At 34.7% G+C, this 19,603-nt stretch overlaps 1 protein-coding gene across 1 annotated transcript; it reads right to left on the bottom strand.

Moving 5' to 3' along the window:
* Positions 1 to 3,121: 3,121 nt before the first annotated feature.
* LOC121372372 (ankyrin repeat and SOCS box protein 3-like) lies at positions 3,122 to 19,603 on the bottom strand. Its single transcript, XM_041498675.1, has 8 exons — positions 19,396 to 19,603; positions 16,650 to 16,757; positions 14,875 to 14,973; positions 13,334 to 13,486; positions 11,801 to 12,058; positions 8,471 to 8,651; positions 4,983 to 5,734; positions 3,122 to 3,690 (listed from the first exon to the last, which is right to left on the bottom strand). The coding sequence occupies exons 2-8, from the start codon at positions 16,747 to 16,749 to the stop codon at positions 3,497 to 3,499; spliced, it is 1,737 nt and encodes a 578-aa protein (XP_041354609.1). The 5' UTR covers positions 16,750 to 16,757; positions 19,396 to 19,603; the 3' UTR covers positions 3,122 to 3,496.

Below are 19,603 nucleotides of genomic sequence, written 5' to 3'. Positions count from 1 at the left end.
AAATATAAAACTAACATAAATCAATCTTTAAAATAAGACTTGCAGATTGGCGAATGGCAGACAGTATGGTTTAACAATCTGCCATTAAAGGGACGTTCCTGGGTTTGCTGCCATTTTTAAGATGTTATCAACTAACGGACATTTTAATGATTGCGATTAAATATCAAATATATTTTTCTGCATAAAATATCGGTGGCTGTATATTAAACGTGTTTCTGATCGGTCTAATATTTGTACTAGGTTAAATTTAATTTTATTTCCTAAAATATAATTTGTTCGTACATATGAATTTAAGACAAAATACAGTTTAGGCTTCTTACAAATATTAAGACGACCAGAAACACATTGAATATACAGACACTGATATTCTAAACAAGAAAATATATTTAATATGCAAGTTTAATCGTAGAAAAATGTTATTTGTCAGAAACATCTTACAATGCAGCAAACTCAGGAATGTCCCTTTAAGGTCTTCTTGCATTGTGAATTACAGTGAGGTTTGAAACTGGAAACCACCGAAGCAACATCAAAATAATACTAGACAGACAGAAAACTGTTTATTTCCTATATTGTTCTGTATAGTTAAAAGTTAGTATTTGTTTTGTTTAACGACACCACTAGAGCACACTGATTTATTCATCATTGGCTATTGGATGTCAAACATTTGGTAATTTTGACAAATAGTCTTAGAGACAAAACCTGCTATGTTTTTCAAATACTGGAAAGGAATCTTTTATATGCACCATTTTGAGGACAGGATGACATATACCACAGCCTTTGATATACCAGTCATAATGCACTGCCTGGAACAAGAAATGGCACAATGGGCCCTCTGACAGGGATCGATCCTAGACCAATCACGCATCAGGCATGACTGGAACAAGAAATAGCCCAATAGGCCCTCCAATGGGGATTGATCCTAGACTGACCATGCCTCAGGCGAGTGTTTTACCACTGGGCTACATCCCACCTCTCTCTGTATAGTCCAAGGATAAGCAAACCTAATTTCCATGGCTCATGAAATGCTGTTTACTGTGAAACATTTACAGTCTAATGAAGTGTTTGTGAACACAGCTGAACATGTTATAGAGAGCACCTTGTGTAACAACCACCAGACTAAAGAGCACTTCACATATAAACATTTTTATAAAGACTGCCTGTTCATGAAGGTAAATGACATGATTACCGTAGCCTTTATATTCATCTTGACTCATTTAATGGGTTTTTGTAGTGTATAAGTTTTTGAAAATATTTTTTTTTGGACCGATTGTATTTGTCAATATTGAAAATCTTTGAAATGTATCACAGTGAGATGGGAATGGCAGTGAATGGCTGAACATACTCAACAATAAAAGAAAATAGTTACATTTTACTTAAATTTGGTACAATGATCTGTAACTTGGGACTACAAATCCTGCTGACAAATGCACAATAGCAGGGCTTCTAGATTATGGTAGCCCCACTCCCATGGCTAGTGATATTCAGTGTTGGGCTAGTAAATGATTACCATAACTAGCCCAACGGCTAGTGGAAAACACACCTTGTCAAATGCGGCATTTACTTATTTTGTAAATAGGAATATCCTGTCCCCTCTTTTTAACCCAGTATAACGATTTTTAAGCTCAATCCTTCTCTTTAGGTGACATATCTGATTATTACTATTAGTAAAATTGTATTTATTTTAAGTAGGGTAGTGAATTTTTAAAATCACTGATCCCATGGCTAGTGGATTTTTATAAAATTCTAGAAGCCCTGCAATTGACAAAAAACCTAGATGAAAAGTACTAAATGTGTTGTTTTATGTCACTAAAAAATACAGCTATGGTTATTTATATTCACAATATACACCATAGTAACTGACTCTATGACAGTTTCACATAACCCAAATATGTATATACAGACTACTGAAAAATAAAAAATGAGTTTTAGTATCAATGGTCAAAATGGCCTCACTACATTTAACTGCCATGAATATCTCTAGTCACAGGTCAAATAAAATAAAAAGTTACAGTTACAAAATTGAAAGGTTTTTTTTTGGGGGGGGGGGGGGGGGGGCACAAGATCAAGGTAATTGGTGGGGGTTTGTGGGAGAGTAACAATTTCACATGATATAATAATAATGGATATCCCTTACAGTCAACTGTCAATGTCCTTAACAGTCGATTTTAAGTTCAAGACATTAATAACAAAATATTTAATACAAATGCCTCTCACCAGTTCTTTTGAAGTGACTGTTATGTTGAGGCCAAGTGGTCAACGTCATATACCATAACTAAATCACAAAATGTTTGATTTGAACATTTTGCTCAAATCTATGCAATGGGAAGCATTCTTTAACTGCTTTTCAATCAAACTGTTCAAAGCATGGTTAAGCTAACCCTGAAAAACCTGGTATTTTTCCTTTATATATATATTTGTATAACTACAAAAAACAAGTTTTGTATTTTATTTCGAGTGTATACCGTATGCTGTTGTCAGATATCAGCATATTTTTTTAACTGTTCTTTGTAGTCATTTAATATCTGGTCTTGATAATGTATCTTAACCACTGGTTAAACTAGATAACATCGGAACAACTGGCCCTTGGTCTAGACTTATAAAGGCAATAACCAATTAAATGTACCTCATGTTATTTATACCAAATACTTCTGAGATGTAGATTGGTTTCTATTATAAAACTATTAAATACCAAGAAAGGAAAAGACAGATTGTTTCTTAAGGGTTTTTTGTTTGGTTTGTTTTTAAAATTATGTTGGACTAAATACTTTGTTTGATTTCTTCATGTAAATATTTGAATAGCATGGTATGTTTCTATTAGGTATGCATTAAGTATATTATATATAGTCATTGAATAAACTATTAAAGAGCAAAAGTAAATTGGATTTAACAGTTAACTTGTACATTAGTGCATCAAGAATACCAAGACTAGAAGGGAAGTAACTATGTATTAAAAAAGTTTGTTTTGTTTAATAACAGCACTAGAGCACATTGATTAATTAATCATCGGCTATTGGATGTCAAACATTTGGTAATTCTGACTCGTAGTCAACAGAGGAAACCCGCTACATTTTTCTTACTGCAGCAAGGGATCTTTTATATCCACTTTCCCATACCACGGGCTTTGACCAGTTGTGGTGCACTGGATGGAACGAGAAAAACCCCAATCAGTTAACAAATCCACTGAGGTGGTTCGATCCTGCGACTCAAGCACCTGAGCACTCAATCCACTGAGCTAAATCCCCATGCTAAATCTCTGCATAATACCCAGTTCTACTTGATCAATAATCTTATACTCCATTAACTGGTCAAATAGGTCAATCGCTCAATGCTTGACAAATTGATTAATCAGAACATCACTAATCTTAGATAATAAATCCTCACACCTATAGTCAAACAAGTTGAGACCCACATCACATGATGGTTAAGGTGAAACTGCAATGAAAATGGCCAACTCTTGTTTGAAACACAGTAGCAGAAGATGACACACACACTGCTGTCACAGAATAGCATTGTTAATTTGTAAAATGTTTTGTGCCACCAGTTCAAATTCTGAAAACAAGAGATATTCCTGGACGGCCACCGGTACTGTTGCTCCAAGACTTTCAATCTTCTTCTTTTTGTAGTTTTTCTTCTTAGCCAATTCCAAAACAATAGTTTTCCGACAGACATGTGCCAAGGTGTATGTGGATGCTATAAGTAAAAAATTAAATTTATCATACATGATTACGTTTGAAGAAATAAAGTTGTTTGAATGAATGAACGAAAAATGGAATGAAATTTAACATTCCACAGCACAGACGTTGTGTATGTGTGTGTGCATGCATGTTTGTGCATGTGTAGGAAAATTTACAGAATATATTTAAAATCCCATGATGTTTGACCTATTATGCTTTTATTATCAAGCTCACTCAACAAATGTAGTATCAGACAAAACCTACTCTACATACTCTATGTACAACAGATTAATGAAATTCATATGGCTGGGATAAAATGGCCATATTAACCAAATTTTCAAACAAATCATTCTATAACCCACAGTTTATAACACAAAATGCATTATTATTTTTCATTTCAATTTATTTTTCATGCTTATGTCAAATTAAGGTTCAAGCATGCTGTCCTGGGCACAAACCTCAGCTATCTGGGCTGTCTGTACAGGGAAGTGGGTTAGTTGTTAGTGAGAGAAAAGAGGGTGTAGTGGTCTTACACCTACCCATCGAGTCATTAAAACTTGCTCCGAGTGGGAGCCGATATCAGGCTGTGAACCCAGTAACTACCAGCCTTATGACCGATGACTTAACCACGACACCACTGAGGTCAGTAATGCATTGTTAAACAAGCATTCTGACAGTACTGCTAAAGCAATACATGTGTCCTACTGGGTTCAATATATTGCCATGAAAATAAAACTTGATCTGTAACAGTACGTGATAAAGCTATACACAAAATTTCAGCTCAATATCTTGCAATCTTGCAGCATTATGATAAAAAAGGATGGAAAACTAATTTTTATATCTGCTAAGTTCATGGGCCATAACTCTGCCAAAAATGAGTAAACTGCCTTGAAAATCAAACTTGATCTGTAACGATTATATTTTAGCTCAATAGCTCTTGAGGCATTGTGGGAAAAATACATCCTAAAAACACTACATGTCGGACAGACAGACAATGATGAAGACTAAACATATAATCCCCTCTGGTTAGTAAGGGACTAATAAACACAAGAATTCTGCAGAATTTGATGTCTCGTCTACCATAAAATTATTTGGTGCACTGTGATGAACACCCATATGTGCAACTATAAACCAAGTTTCACTGTCCTAAGACACAGCTTGTGAGAAACTGATCTAAACAACTTTAATATATACCTTTTAAATCAAAAGTTGATGCTGTCGCCACTGCCGGTAACAAAGTAATTCCTATATTGCGACTTTTTACTCCGTAACGGCAAAACAAAAACTATAAATAACAACAACAAATACCTGATATCTTTTTAAAGTGCTTTCTCTGTTTCTCTGTAAATTGTTCCAAAAGTTCACTTGGAATGTCTAAAAAATGGCAGAAACACATAATTGATGAAAATGCTGTAAAACAATTGGATGGATGATATTCGTCAATTAAATTCTGGATTGATATTTCTGGTGAGTGGAGACCGTTCTGGTCTATCCTGCCAGAGAAAAGACTCCCTGTCTCCGCACCAGCCAACAACAGAGGCCAGACAAACCAGTTCTCTAACTTGATGTCTCCACCATTCCGACACTCCTCTCTGATAGAGAGGTCGTTTCCTAGCGCCACTATCATTGCCAGGTTCCCCACCACATGCTTGTGATAGACGTTGGGGTTAGCACCAAACTGCAGCAACAGTTTGCAGAACCTGAGATTTTCATTACACAACATTGCAATAAGAGGAGGAACGTCGTGTTCCGACAGCCTGTCTGGTGTTAACCCTGACTTCAACAGCAACCTCACACCCTGTTCAGGCCAGTCATCTTCGATGTGACAAAGCAGAGATCCACGTAATGTTTGCATGGATTTTGGCATAAATTTCACCAGCAAGGGATGATCTTCAGGGTCGAGAGGTAGAGAAACATTAGCCTCGATGCCCGCATCCATTAACAATTGAAGAATGTTCGTGTCTTTCAATTTGAGGGCCAACAAGAGTGGATGCATGAATACCTCGGAACATGCAGCTGCCTTGGTGAGATCTGTGACTGGAAGCAACAACTGGACACAGCTGAAAGTTAAAAAAAAAAACTGTTACTGAAATATTAAACAAAAATATTAAATAAACTGAAATATTAAACAAACTGACCTGAGATGTTGTCGTCTAATAAAATGTTTTAAAGACTAAAATTACACAATGAATATAGTTTCTTGTTTACAATATCAGTGTCTATATATATGCATTGTGTTTTTGATCAACCGAATATTTGTAAGTAGCCCAAACTCAAGGACGATCAGAAAGACATTTATTACCCCAGCAGGCACTCATAACAGGGAAAATAAAAATAATAATTTCTCACTCAGAAATTGTCATGCATTGGTTTAACGTACACTACTATTGGACGATTTGATGCCAACAAACCAATCACCTTGTCGGTACTAAATATGACGTATCACGATTTGGCAAAGCATATACTATGATGTCACATAGTTTAAAGCATTTGTGCTTACGTCTTTCTGGTTTCAGTGTTAAACTTGTAATAAAGTGGTAGTTTAATGCAATTCATCATTACAGATTTTTTAAAAAGAATATATAGAACTTTGGGTTTTAAAAATTATCTGTGAACCGTGAATAAAATACAAAGTTAAAGCAATACCCAGAACAGTAAAGTAGTTTATGTTATTTCTATATACATGGACGTGTAGCCGATGTAGGCTATATCGAAAATAAAGGCTTTAAAAAAACCCACAAATAGCTGGGATAAATAGAATAACAAACTCAGTCCCAGTTATTATAAATTTTTGTCCCTCGTGACAAGTGAAAATTATTTCACTCAGAACATAAATTTGATAATAACTGATAACTCATTTATTATCCTCTATTTAATATATCCCCACAGGAAAAATATCTTTAATACGCAATTTTAGTCATTCAAATGTCCATTAGACAGCAACATCTTACCCGGTAATTGATGTTTACCTTTGTTTGACACACAATAGCTGATCTATATGTTTGTGTCAGGGTGTCATTAAACATACATTCATTTATGTAATATTTTAACAATAATAACAAGCTAAGAACTGTCTCTTTAAATTCAACCAACAAGAATTCTGCTTAATTAAATGTCTCGGCTAACATCCACCGATTTGGTGAATCAAGAAATAATTTGTGATGTAGAATTCATTATTAATTTAGCTCTTTAAAAATAAATTGATTAATTAAAAAATAGTTTTAAAATGTATTGAGATAAACATACCCTGGTAGATATATACAATAATAAACTACGTTTCAATAATCTAGTTGACAAATGGACCTAAACATGAAAACATCAAGCAAATGTTGTTGCCAATGACGGAAATAAATAGGAGATTATTATACAAGCTTGTGAGTCATACTGATTTTATGAAATGAGTGTCAGGATTTTTGTATTGCCTGAGCGAAAGTAAGGGTAATACATAAATCCTGACACGAGTTTCCTAAAATCAGTACGACTCACACACGAGGGTAATAATTTCTTTATTATCCATATTATTATTGTTGATTTCTTTATGAATAACAAGAAGCAAATATCAAAATGTTTCAGCCGCAACTAGGAGACGATGAAATGACATCATATTTCAAATGCACAGTCTGAGGTAGGACTGGAGAAGCAAAGTCATGTTATGACGTCGCTTCCCAAAATTATGTCATTACACTTGTTATTACACGTGTGCTTCGTATGATTATTATTAACTCGGTTATGTTGAACTACCTGGATAATAATATCTATATCTAGCCTTTATACTTCATTAACGAGAGACAAAAAGGGAAGAAAGTATGGCTGTGACCAAGAACTTAACATTCTATATATTACATAATTATGTACTTTGTATAATGAAGTATGTTATGTAAATCTAATAATTTATCCAAATGGAATGAGCACAGAGTTTTTAAAAGAAAAAAGAAAGAAATGTTTTATTTAACGACTCACACTAAACACATTTTATTTCCTGTTATATTGCGTCAGACATATGGTTAAGGACCACACAGATTTTGAGAGGAAACCCACTGTCGCCACTACATGGGCTATTCTTTCCGATTAGCAGCAAGGGATCTTTTATTTGGGCTTCCCACAGGCAGGATAGCACAAACCATGTCCTTTGTTGAACCAGTTATGGATCACTGGTCAATGCAAGTGGTTTTACACCTACCCACTGAGCCTTGCGGAGCAGTCACTCAGGGTTTGGAGTCGGTATCTGGATTAAAAATCACATGCCTCGACTGGGATCCGAAACCAGTACCTACCAGCCTGTAGACCGATGGCCTAACCATGACGCCACCAAGGCCGGTAAAAGTTAACAAAGCTTTTAAATACAGATTTTAACATAATTGGCTGTTCCTATACCATTTATCTTGTAAGTTGTCTCAAAACATATCCAACTCTTTTTGTTCTTTAGATATGTTTTCAAACAAGTTGTTAAATAAATAGTATCTAATTGATATGAGTGTGGTATTTTATTTCTTACATATTCTCAAAAGCCAGGTTTAAAAGATATTTAATAAAAATTTTTAACTATAACTTATTCATGGCAAATTAGCACTTGCACTGTTAGTTGATATATGTCAAAGAGCAATCTGTTTCAATAATGTTAATTTCATTGGTCAGTCATCAAGGAAATCACTGAGTAGATGCCTTTTAATGCATTTCCCACGTGTGTTATATCTGTGCTGGGGTGTTGTTAAACAAAGCCACCACAAACCTCCCTCCTAAATTGAGTACTACTAAAATTAGGTTGAAGCTCCAAATATAAAAGTAACCACTTTTACCGTAAATGGTTTTTGTAAATGGCGTACTGCAGTGCTGCCGCCTGTGTTTCTGTGACTTGAATGTTTGGATCTGCCCCACAGTCGAGCAACAGTTCTATACACTCAGCGTGACCCTCCTGGGCAGCTATCAGCAGGGGAGATGCATTATCTTTAGCAGTCTCGTTAACAAGGAAAAGCTGATCTAAGCAAATAAATAAAAATAAAAATAAAAACAGTCAGTTAATGAAAGAAAAGAACTTCAAGGTATTTTGTTAAACAATACATCAGCACAGTTTAAATTATGATACTTTATTGGTCTTGTCAATATCCTTTGCAAAAAACTTAAATTGAGCAGCTCAGCTTGACAATGATAAAGCTGAAATGAATAAACAATATAATGATTAAGAAATCAGCTAAAAAACCTCTGCTGATAATAAAACAGTATTAGTTGCAGTATTTCCTGAATGATTAATGCATATTAAAGGAATGGTCGCACAAGGCTTTTAGACTGGTATGCATATTCAACAATATATAATACACATTATTGCTTAATATCAACAAGTATATTATTATATTTAATTAATAAAACTGTTAAATGTGACAGCTATTATATATAATGGGCGCAGCCATTTCGTACCATTCCAGTGAATACACCTTTGGTGGTTATTTAATATTTAACGCGTCACGTCAGGAATTAGTCTCAGAACTGAGAAACAAACGTACCTGATTTTTGCGCAATGTTCTGTAATAATATCCATCCCAGTAAGTCAGCAATAAGAATATATTATTTTACAATACAAAATAAACCACCATTGTCAAAGTGTCGAAATAACTGTATCATGTTTTGTCCATGCGATAACCTACGTACTGAAATGATAAACGGAGTATTTTCTTAGTTAATTGGTCTATACCAGTATTTTTAGTGGCCTTCACCTGTGATTCCCGAATGGCAGGTGTATATTTGATAGGTAGGCAAGCCAGGGGCGTAACTATGTGTAAGCAATGTACTCATTTGAGGACAAAATGTTTTTATGCAATTTAGCTATTTGAGTACCTTTTTTTCAACAATCGCACTAAATTCTCAACTTTACGTATTAACGCTCTACTTTAGGGGAATCCCCAACGTCATTCAAAGCTTGGGTTTCATGAAGATATGACAGTCGTAAAGATCTCATATGAATTTGACCAATACAAGCGTTTGTAAGAAAATAAGTTTTACAGATTGGAATTACTAGTGACTGAATGGCACGATTTTGAGTGGTTTCGCTATTTTCTTGAGTACACATTTCAAAAGTCTACTTATGCCCCTGCAAGCCATTAATTACTGCCGTCAAGACACAAAATTATGTACAGGAAGTATACCTGCCATCCCTAAAATGGTAATGGACATTATCAGCCGTCATGCTTTATTACGGTAAATCATTCTGTAAAACTCTTGATTAAGTAGAATTTCCCATCTAAAATCACAGAACTGACCAATTACGTAGTCCCAAAGAAAAGAATATTATCACTTGAGTATCACGAGTGGTTGTTTTTGCTCCAATATAGGCTATCAATAGACCTAATAGTATGCATTTTTTTCTTTGGATTTTTTCAGAAAGAAAAGTAGTATAACCCTATTTGGCAATTGCCGTCGTTGAGATATAAATTGCAGTAGGTCGGGAGCATCACTGATAGCACAAAAGTGCTACTGGTAAATGCTCCTCAATAATAGCAAACTGTTTACACCTGGTGTACATTAGCTGCCAGTATATAAAATTAGTACATTTAAAATATATCTACATTCAGCAAAATAACCTTTCAGTCTTATTTGCTGTAAAACTCTTTAAAGGCTTTAAATAGCTGTTGGTGGGCCGTTTCATCCTCAGCAATTTTGTTTTTAAATTGCTGTGGGAGACAAATTCTTAAGTTCGAGCTTTGAGGTTGATGAAAGCCCTTTACTTTCACCTCGTCGTAAATGACTGCGTTTGTTTACACTGTGCATACAGGAGTTGAGAGTTGGTAGGAACTAGAATACCGGATGCAACGAAAATAAAAGAAAATGGCTGCACCCAGTTAGCAGGAATAATCTCGGTTTTTTATTAACTCTAAAATTACGTGTTTTTCATTTCTTAAAGTGTCAGTATGTGTTGGTGGTCCGGGTATGCATCTTTCGAACACACAAGGCTTATATTTGAGTTTACTATCCCTTTAAAAGGACACTTAGGCAAATACTGCCAGTTTAACAAATGAAAAATGTGTAATTTTAGAATTAATAAAAAAAACATTATTATTCCTGCTAACTGGGGTCAGCCATTATGTTTCTTTTTCATCGCCTCCAGTACTCTGGCATGGAAGGGAAGTGACGTCAGCTCCTGTAACCCAATCATATATATATACAGAGTAAACAAATGCAGTACTCTGTGCATAAAATTTGGAATGAACGAGTTTGTTGTTCGTCTGTCGTCTGTTTGTCTGTTATGCAAATCCAGTATCAACATAAACGAGGGATTGTTTGTGCAAAAGCTGTAATCATTTGTCAGAAAATTTAAAAAGATGTGTGGGCTAGATTTTAACACACTTTTTGAAAGAAAATAATAAGACAACAGGCTTACGTTGCCAGTGTGAGAAAGATACAATATATCCGTTTAAAATCAGCATAGCAGTCGATACAAAGTCAGCACCACAGTGTTACAAAGTCGGCACTGTCTTTAGAAGTCTCAAAAACGTTTAGTAACATAGATGCATGTTCCCTCTGATAATTCCGTTATGTGCACAAAATCATATGCTGTAGGATAGTAAGAGTTCTGGGTTTTTTCCCCCAACAAAATAAACACATCCTACTTTTTCTTTATTTCTTAAAACAATATCTTATCTTAAACATGTTTTAAATGTAAAACACTATATGGATAAAAAAACATTCGGGATTTCCTATGACTTTTGTTTGGCGACGGGAAGAAAAATATTAATATAGGATTTGCATAATTTCAGTACTTTCCGCTCAGACCCGTAAGCATTAAGCTCAATGGTTAGGTCTAAAACCACTATACCCTCTTCTCTCACTAACCACTAACAACTAACCCACTGTCCTGGACAGACAGCCCAGATAGCTGAGGTGTGTGCCCATGACAAAGTGCTTGAACCGTAATTGGATATAAGCACGAAAATAAGTTCAAATGAAATGAATGAATATCATTTCAGGAAGTAGGTTTCTGAACTATAATCGCTGCTTCATGGATAAAACATAATACATTATTGGACAGTTATTTTGATTTGCTTTGTAGCCAATTTGACAATAGTGATTTATTTTGATAGGAAACTAATGTATATACAAATGTCATTACTAAAATCAGGAAACTGGTGATGACTAACCTCTGTCTGATGCCACTTTCAGGAGTACCCTCAGAGTATCCACCTGCCCAGCATGGGCTGCTACGAAAATCGGACTAAGATGGGGTTCAGTGAATACATCAAGTCGAGCATCATGGTTGAGAAAATAAGCCACAATATTCGTGTTTCCCTTCTCTGCTGCCAAGTGGAGTGGTGTGTGATCAGTATATGTCTTACAGTTCACATCAGCTCCTCGTTTAACTAACAGTCGGATGCAGTCTCTGGATCGTGCCACTAATGCTGAAATTACATCAAGTGCTTTATAGTCCTTCCCATCAGGGAAGGTCGTTTTCTTACAATGGTATGTACTACAAGTTCATTAGTTCTGAACCAACTGTTTTCTAAATTGCACACAACAATAGTGATTTTTGCTATTTCAAAAACACTTTTACAGTTCTTCTTACTTCAAATAAAACTGAAATTATTTACAAAAAAGAATGTTCATGGAGGCTGGCAGTGTTTCTGCCAGAAAGAAATTTTTGGGCATGGCATGGCATGTGAATGCAACCACAGTCAACAAAGGATATGGAGGGCCTCCCCCAGAAAGAAAATGTGTTACGTTTAGGGTTGGCATTCAGAAAATCATACAGTAATGATAAAGAGCAATTAATTTTATCAAAATATTAACAAAAACTAAAAAACTATATGCAAAATATGCCATACCCATTTTACCCTCTGGCAGAAACCCTGGCTGGGAAGGACTATAGTTGGAAATCTGCTTCAGCAACTTCAATGGGTTTTTTGGGTGTGGTTTTCATGATATATTAGGATTATATACTCAATCAAATTAAATAAGGGCCAGTAGATATTTTTGTTTACATATGGTACTTTCAACATGCACAATTTCTGTATGCATCCCTGGTCAAAATTTACTCAAGCAATGGTTTGTGATCAAAACTTGCTCACTAGGAAAATCTGACCAAAAAGTCTACTAATTAATTTTGCTGAGTATGTCAGACTCAAGTTTACAGCACGATTGTCAGTTAAATTATTTCTTGATCACTGTGCAAATGCATAATAAATAGAGGTTACTTAATGTTTGTTTTTTAATACGATTTTTATGTCAACAAGTGAAAATAGGGTTTTTACACATCACAAGTTGACAAAAAATGTATTTGAAAAAAAAAATACCCCATTAAATGGTCTATTTATTACATACATCTTTTCTAATTTATGATATTTTTAACTTTTTGTTAATTATATGCTATTGAAAAAACATAATTCACTTGACCACAGACTTTTAAAAAGAAATATGAATAAAAATTACCAGTATTTAATTATTAAATTTATAATTATTTAATACTGCTGTAAAAACATACCTGATAAAGCGATTGTCCAAAAAACAACAAAAATAATACTTTAAACAAATGCAAAGTAAAATTTAAACTCGTACTCAATGTACATGCATGTAATCTCCCCCCCCCCCCCCCACTCCCTCCCTCTCTCTCTAGCATTCTCACCAAAACAAATGAAAGAAAAAGAGAACATTATGACAGCATTTATGACAAAATTTACCTTCCCAAAGTGGCGAGAAGCCTTCGTTGGTACACAGATTGGGATCAGCATTGAAATTAAGCAAAAGTCTCACACAGCTGGTGTGACCATTTCTTGCAGCTAACAACATGGCTGTTTCCTTTTCAAATGTTTCCCAGTTAAGATCTGTGGCTTCTGCAAAAGGTAGATGTTTCAATATTGTGATTTATTTTTAATCTTATTAATTTAAATGTATTTTATTTAATCTTGAGCATTTAAAAAACACTTTTTGCACTTGAAGTACCATAATAATAATAATAATAATAATAGTCATTAAAATTGTATGAAAGTGTTATATCCTGCATAAATAAGTCGTGTTTCAGGTTTTTTATTTTAATTTAACAGGTTATTGATTTTGTAATTTCACTCCATCTAAATAACACACATAAATCACACAAATATGAATTGAATATTTAATTCCAAAACTACGGTGCATGTAACAGGAACAGATCACCACAGGACATATACAGTATGGTTATAGGGTATATCATGTCTCAGCAGATCACCACAGGACATATACAGTATGGTTATAGGGTATACCATGTCTCAGCAGATCACCACAGGACATATACAGTATGGTTATAGGTCATACCTTGTCTCAGCAGATCACCACAGGATGTATACAGTATGTTTATAGATTATACCTTGTCTCAACAAATCACCACAGGACATATACAGTACAGTTATAGGGTATACCATGTCTCAGCAGATCACCACAGGACATATACAGTATGGTTATAGGTCATACCGTGTCTCAGCAGATCACCACAGGATGTATACAGTATATTTATAGATTATACTTTGTCTCAACAAATCAACACAGGATGTATACAGTATGGTTATAGGTCATACCATGTCTCAACAGATCACCACAGGACATATACAGTATAGTTATAGGCCATACCTTGTCTCAGCAGATCACCACAGGACATATACAGTATAGTTATAGGTCATACCTTGTCTCAACAGATCATCACAGGACATATACAGTATAGTTATAGGCCATACTTTGTCTCAACAAATCACCACAGGATGTATACAGTATGGTTATAGGTCATACCATGTCTCAACAGATCACCACAGGACATATACAGTATAGTTATAGGTCATACCATGTCTCAGCAGATCATCACAGGACATATACAGTATAGTTATAGGCCATACCTTGTCTCAGCAGATCACCACAGGACATATACAGTATAGTTATAGGTCATACCTTGTCTCAGCAGATCACCACAGGACATATACAGTATAGTTATAGGCCATACCTTGTCTCAGCAGATCACCACAGGACATATACAGTATAGTTATAGGTCATACCTTGTCTCAGCAGATCATCACAGGACATATACAGTATAGTTATAGGCCATACCTTGTCTCAGCAGATCACCACAGGACATATACAGTATAGTTATAGGTCATACCTTGTCTCAGCAGATCACCACAGGATGTATACAGTATTGTAATAGGTTATAGCAGAACAGATCACCACAGGACATATACAGTATGGTTATAGGTCATACCTTGTCTCAGCAGGAACTCGAGGCAGCCAGGATGGTCATTAGCTGCTGCCTCGTGAGTCGGCCTCCATCCTCGGTTATCCTTGACATCAACTGGTCTTCCTGTAACAGAGAAAACAAGCGAATACTGTAAACATAATCTACAGCAATATAACAGCATGAAACATGTGTAGGGTCTTGCTAAAAATAGGATAACAATTCTGTGTAGGGTCTTGCTAAAAATAGGATAACAATTCTGTGCAGAAATAAAATACTAAAAAAAACGTGTTTTGTTTAACAACACCACTAGAGCATATTGATTAATTAATCATCCCCTACTGGATGTCAAACATTTGGTAATTCTATAGTCATCAGAGGAAACTTGCTACACGTTTCCATTAGCAGCAAGGCATCTTTTATATGCACTTTCCCACAGAAAGGAAAGCACATACCACGGCCTTTGACCAGTTGTGGTGCACTGAAAAAAAAAACCCAATCAGTTGAATGGATCCACCGAGGTGGTTCGATCCTGGAACGCAAACACCTCAAGCGAGCATCTCAACCAACTGAGCTAAATCCTGCCTTGGAATACTCTAAGATGCCTCCCATCATGTGTGAAACTAACATCCTACTCCCTCCCACCATACAATATTTTATTTACGGGGTGGTAGTATTTATATCCATTGTGTATATATTGACTGAAATGCTGTATGTAGCAGCTTTAGCCACAGGTTATTGTCGTCATCTTTGGGATTTGACTTGGTGGTATGCATCCTTGAGAAAAGAAGTAATACCAGGGGTTCTAAAAAAAATCATTTTATTCAAACTGTCCAGTGGATTTGAAAATTCACTCATAAATTAGAATTTAATATTGATTTACGCACACTCACAATTAGTAGGCCTAATAAACTGAGAAACAAAACTGGAACCAGTTTTTTTAATGTACATACTTTGTTACATATTTGTGTTATAACATCATGTAGTCTACTTATAATAGTAATTTTTTGCAAGTCTTGTAATTTATTAGCAAATAGATCTTTGCAAAGTGCAGTATCGGGTAGGTACTAAGAAGACTATTGGCAGTGCAGATCAAAAGAGAAGTGATCAGAAACTGTTAACACGGCCCGGTGTATTTTTATTTTTTTTCACTGGCCTCTGGGCTTACCCAAAATAATTATTTGATAGCCAGTCTGAAAAACACAGGTCTTGGGCATTGTGCCACTGTATTCTAGACCAATACATGTGTGTGTTCTGCATCTCTTTTCTGCATTCAAGCTATATTAATGATCATGCTTTAGAGTTGGAGTCCAGCTGAGATGGAAATTACCACTGTCTGGATCAAGTCTTGTTTCATGTCCCAAAACTTGTCACAGTGTTGCTCCATTCAGACAGTGCTTTAACTTTGCTTTGTTGTACAGATTGAAAGATTGAAGATGTGTTCTGGAGACGGTGGCCCAGTTTGACTTGGACAGTTGTCAGTGTTTGCCAGTTTTAGGTGACAAAAATAAGCAGAATGTTTCACTTGTGCACTGGAGAAGTACATAATATACAAATCTACTTTTCTGCCAATATTTGTACTTGCCCAAATAAATGGTTTGTTTTATCCAAGTACAACAACAATGTTCTTAACTGCTCAAAATAAAACTGCACTGGACATTTTACTCGTTCACTTGACAACCACTAATTTATATTTTGCTTGTCTGAGCACATTTTCACTTGTCAGGACTAATAGACAAGTGCTTATTTTGAACATTGACATATGGGGTCAGAGATTGTAGTGATCAGTACAAAATCCATACCATTCCAAACAAGATTCTGCATTCCCAACAAGTCTCCACATCGTGCCAAGGTACCTACTGTTGAACATGTGTCCAAGTAGGCTTCTTTGAAATTCATCATTCTTTTATCTAGAAAAATAATAAGATGGCTGTATTACTATAAGTAAATACATCAATTTTGTCAATATTTATTATTATTATTATTATTATTTAGCTTGAATATGGATACCCTCAGCCTCTACCAGTACATGTTTGTTCCACAAAAAGGTGTTTGTCCAAAAGTAATGTTGACCTAATGGTAGGAAGTGTGCAGTGGGGACAAACTGTAAAATATTATTTACCATTTTCATATGAAATTGCCTTGTCATTAACAATATTTTTTAAAACAACAAAACAATCTCACAAAATATTTTAAAACTTTAAAGACTGTGCAATGTTTAAAACAAATTTTAATAAAAATTGACATCGTACTGTATTATACATGTATGCACCATTACGGTTGATGACAGAACATTGCAGCATCACTCTTCTGCCTTTGTACACAATAAATATTGTATAACCTACAGTAAAGGGGATTTTTCCAGTGGGTAAAAATATGTCCACTCAAGTATTTCAAGAGTAGAATCCTAACTCTAAAACTGCAGAGTTTTGAAAGGTTAAAGAGTAGCTAAAATGTTCTTGTACATTTTGCAAAAGAGTCGGTGACATTCAACTATAAAACAGTGTTCGATCACCATTTATTTATCAGTATCAGAGTTCATATAAAACTCAAGCCTACTGAAGACCCGACACATTCATAAAATTCCAAACAACACATTAGGATTATTCATCTCTGTGAAAGTCTCCTCCAGCAGTATTCTAGCAATACTTTTTCTTTTTAAGCATTTTACTTCACAAAAGGTTAAGTCACAACTCTGATCCAGGCTTGAGTCAATAAAAGTCATAAATAGTACAATTAAAAAAAAAGAAACTTTACTTTTCAAATAATACAGTTAATGTGCATTGGTAATTCTCAAAAAAAAAATCAAAATACTAAAATATTTAATAAAATATATTGAAAGTTTTCCAGCATTCTGAAAACAAGTGTCATATGCTAGTTTATTATTCTTATAGGGACGTGCAAAGTGACATTCCAACTTAGTAATCAAGTTTTTGTTTTTTTATTATGTAGGGATTGCATGTTCGCTCAATGCAAATCTGTGGTCTAGTGGCAAGATGCATAGTGTTCTTGCATGTAAACTTAAATTGTGCCAAAAGCTGTGGGACATTGGTAGTGTTTAACATGAATTAGCATATAATTTTTATGAATAAAAGCAAATTTGAATTACAAATGTATATGCTTAAATGGTCCAAACAATTATCATCAGAGATGTATAGTGCCAGAATGCCCAGCCCTTAATCAGGGGTGGGAATTGGTGAATGGTAAAAAAGAGGAAATCTACAGGGGTCCCGGAAATTCTTGAAATCTGTGTCATCTGACACATTTTGGAGGAAAGGATGATTAAAATGCGAGGAAACGCAATGTTCCATGAGAGGAAAACTGCTGATCCGAGGAGAATTCCCACCTCTGCTTAATAAAACCTACAATTCTACTAAAAAAGTTTTTTTAAATAACCCAGTTTAAAAATAATTGTAAATATTTGTTTTCTTTTAAAAGTAACTGACATGAATTTTCACCTATAAACAACAGGGCAACAATTTACCCAATACAACCCAATATTTTCCCAGTCCAATACAGGTGCGTTTAAGGGTGGATGTTTTGGCAGTCAACTCAAACCCCCTAGAAACTTCATTTGCCACAATCTAGACCCCCATCTGCATAATTTCCTGCCCGCATCTGCAATATGACACAAGGAAACTCCAATCTGGCAACAGAACATGTAGTTTATACACCTCAGACTAGCCAGTATGAAATAAAAAATGTGTATTACTTTGAACAGGGTTATCCTAAAGTTTGAATCTTAAATATGTTAAAAAAAAAAAAAGGATTATTAACCAGCCCTTCATTAATATATTCATGTTTGAACATTTTACATATAAAATTTTGCAAAAATGTAATCTATTGAACAGGTGACAATAAAAATATGTTACAACGTACAGTTCAAAAGGTAACATCTATATCTTTGTTAAAATTTTAAAAAATTCCGATTTTGATGTTTCTTTGGCCTGGGTTTTTTTCCTACCTGTTTTAGTATGTAATCATGATTTATTGATTGTGTTTGTCCAAATCATGATTGGAGTATTTTATATTTTTCTGATTTTGATCTTTCTTTGGCCCAAGTTTTTTTCCTACCTGTTTTAGTATGTAATCATGATTTATTGATTGTGTTTGTCCAAATCATGATTGAAGTACTTGTGTCATTATTAACAAAATAAATTTATAAATAACAACCTTCAAAACTTTCTCCCACATTTTTAATTTTAAATTTGCTAAATAGAGGGAAGCAACTCACCCTGCACATTTAGAAAAGTATTGATTTAATGTGTGTCCTGCACTTATGTCATTTGTGAAACCCTTTGCTAGCAGAAGCCTTAAAATGTATCTAATAAATGGTAAATTTAATCAGTTTTTGGTGAGGGATGGGATTGGAGGGCTTCCATGCCCAATCAACTCCCTGAGTATTACCCTGGACCTGACCAGGTATCCTCGAATAACCGTGAAACTGCCTACTAACCAGAAATTGCATCTGCACATGAGCATTGTAATGTATGATTGATTTGAAGAAAAAATATTTGCAAGTGAGAAAAAATATTTAAATACACACACACGACTTTCGATTCTTTGAGAGTTCTTGCGTAGTTGATTCCAAAGTAGAAAACAAAGTTAAATATATTATATCAAATGCAACAAAAATAACTATAACACCATGGATATTTCAAAAGTTAAAATAATGCCAGAAAACATGCATATGCCAAACACATAATGCAATATCACAAAATAATTGTTTGCACTTCAGCTTTCTTCCATTGTTACA

This window comes from Gigantopelta aegis, chromosome 4 (genome assembly GCF_016097555.1).
Source record: "Gigantopelta aegis isolate Gae_Host chromosome 4, Gae_host_genome, whole genome shotgun sequence".
Lineage (NCBI taxonomy): Eukaryota > Metazoa > Mollusca > Gastropoda > Neomphalida > Peltospiridae > Gigantopelta > Gigantopelta aegis.
This window is presented reverse-complemented; position numbering and strand designations above follow the sequence as displayed.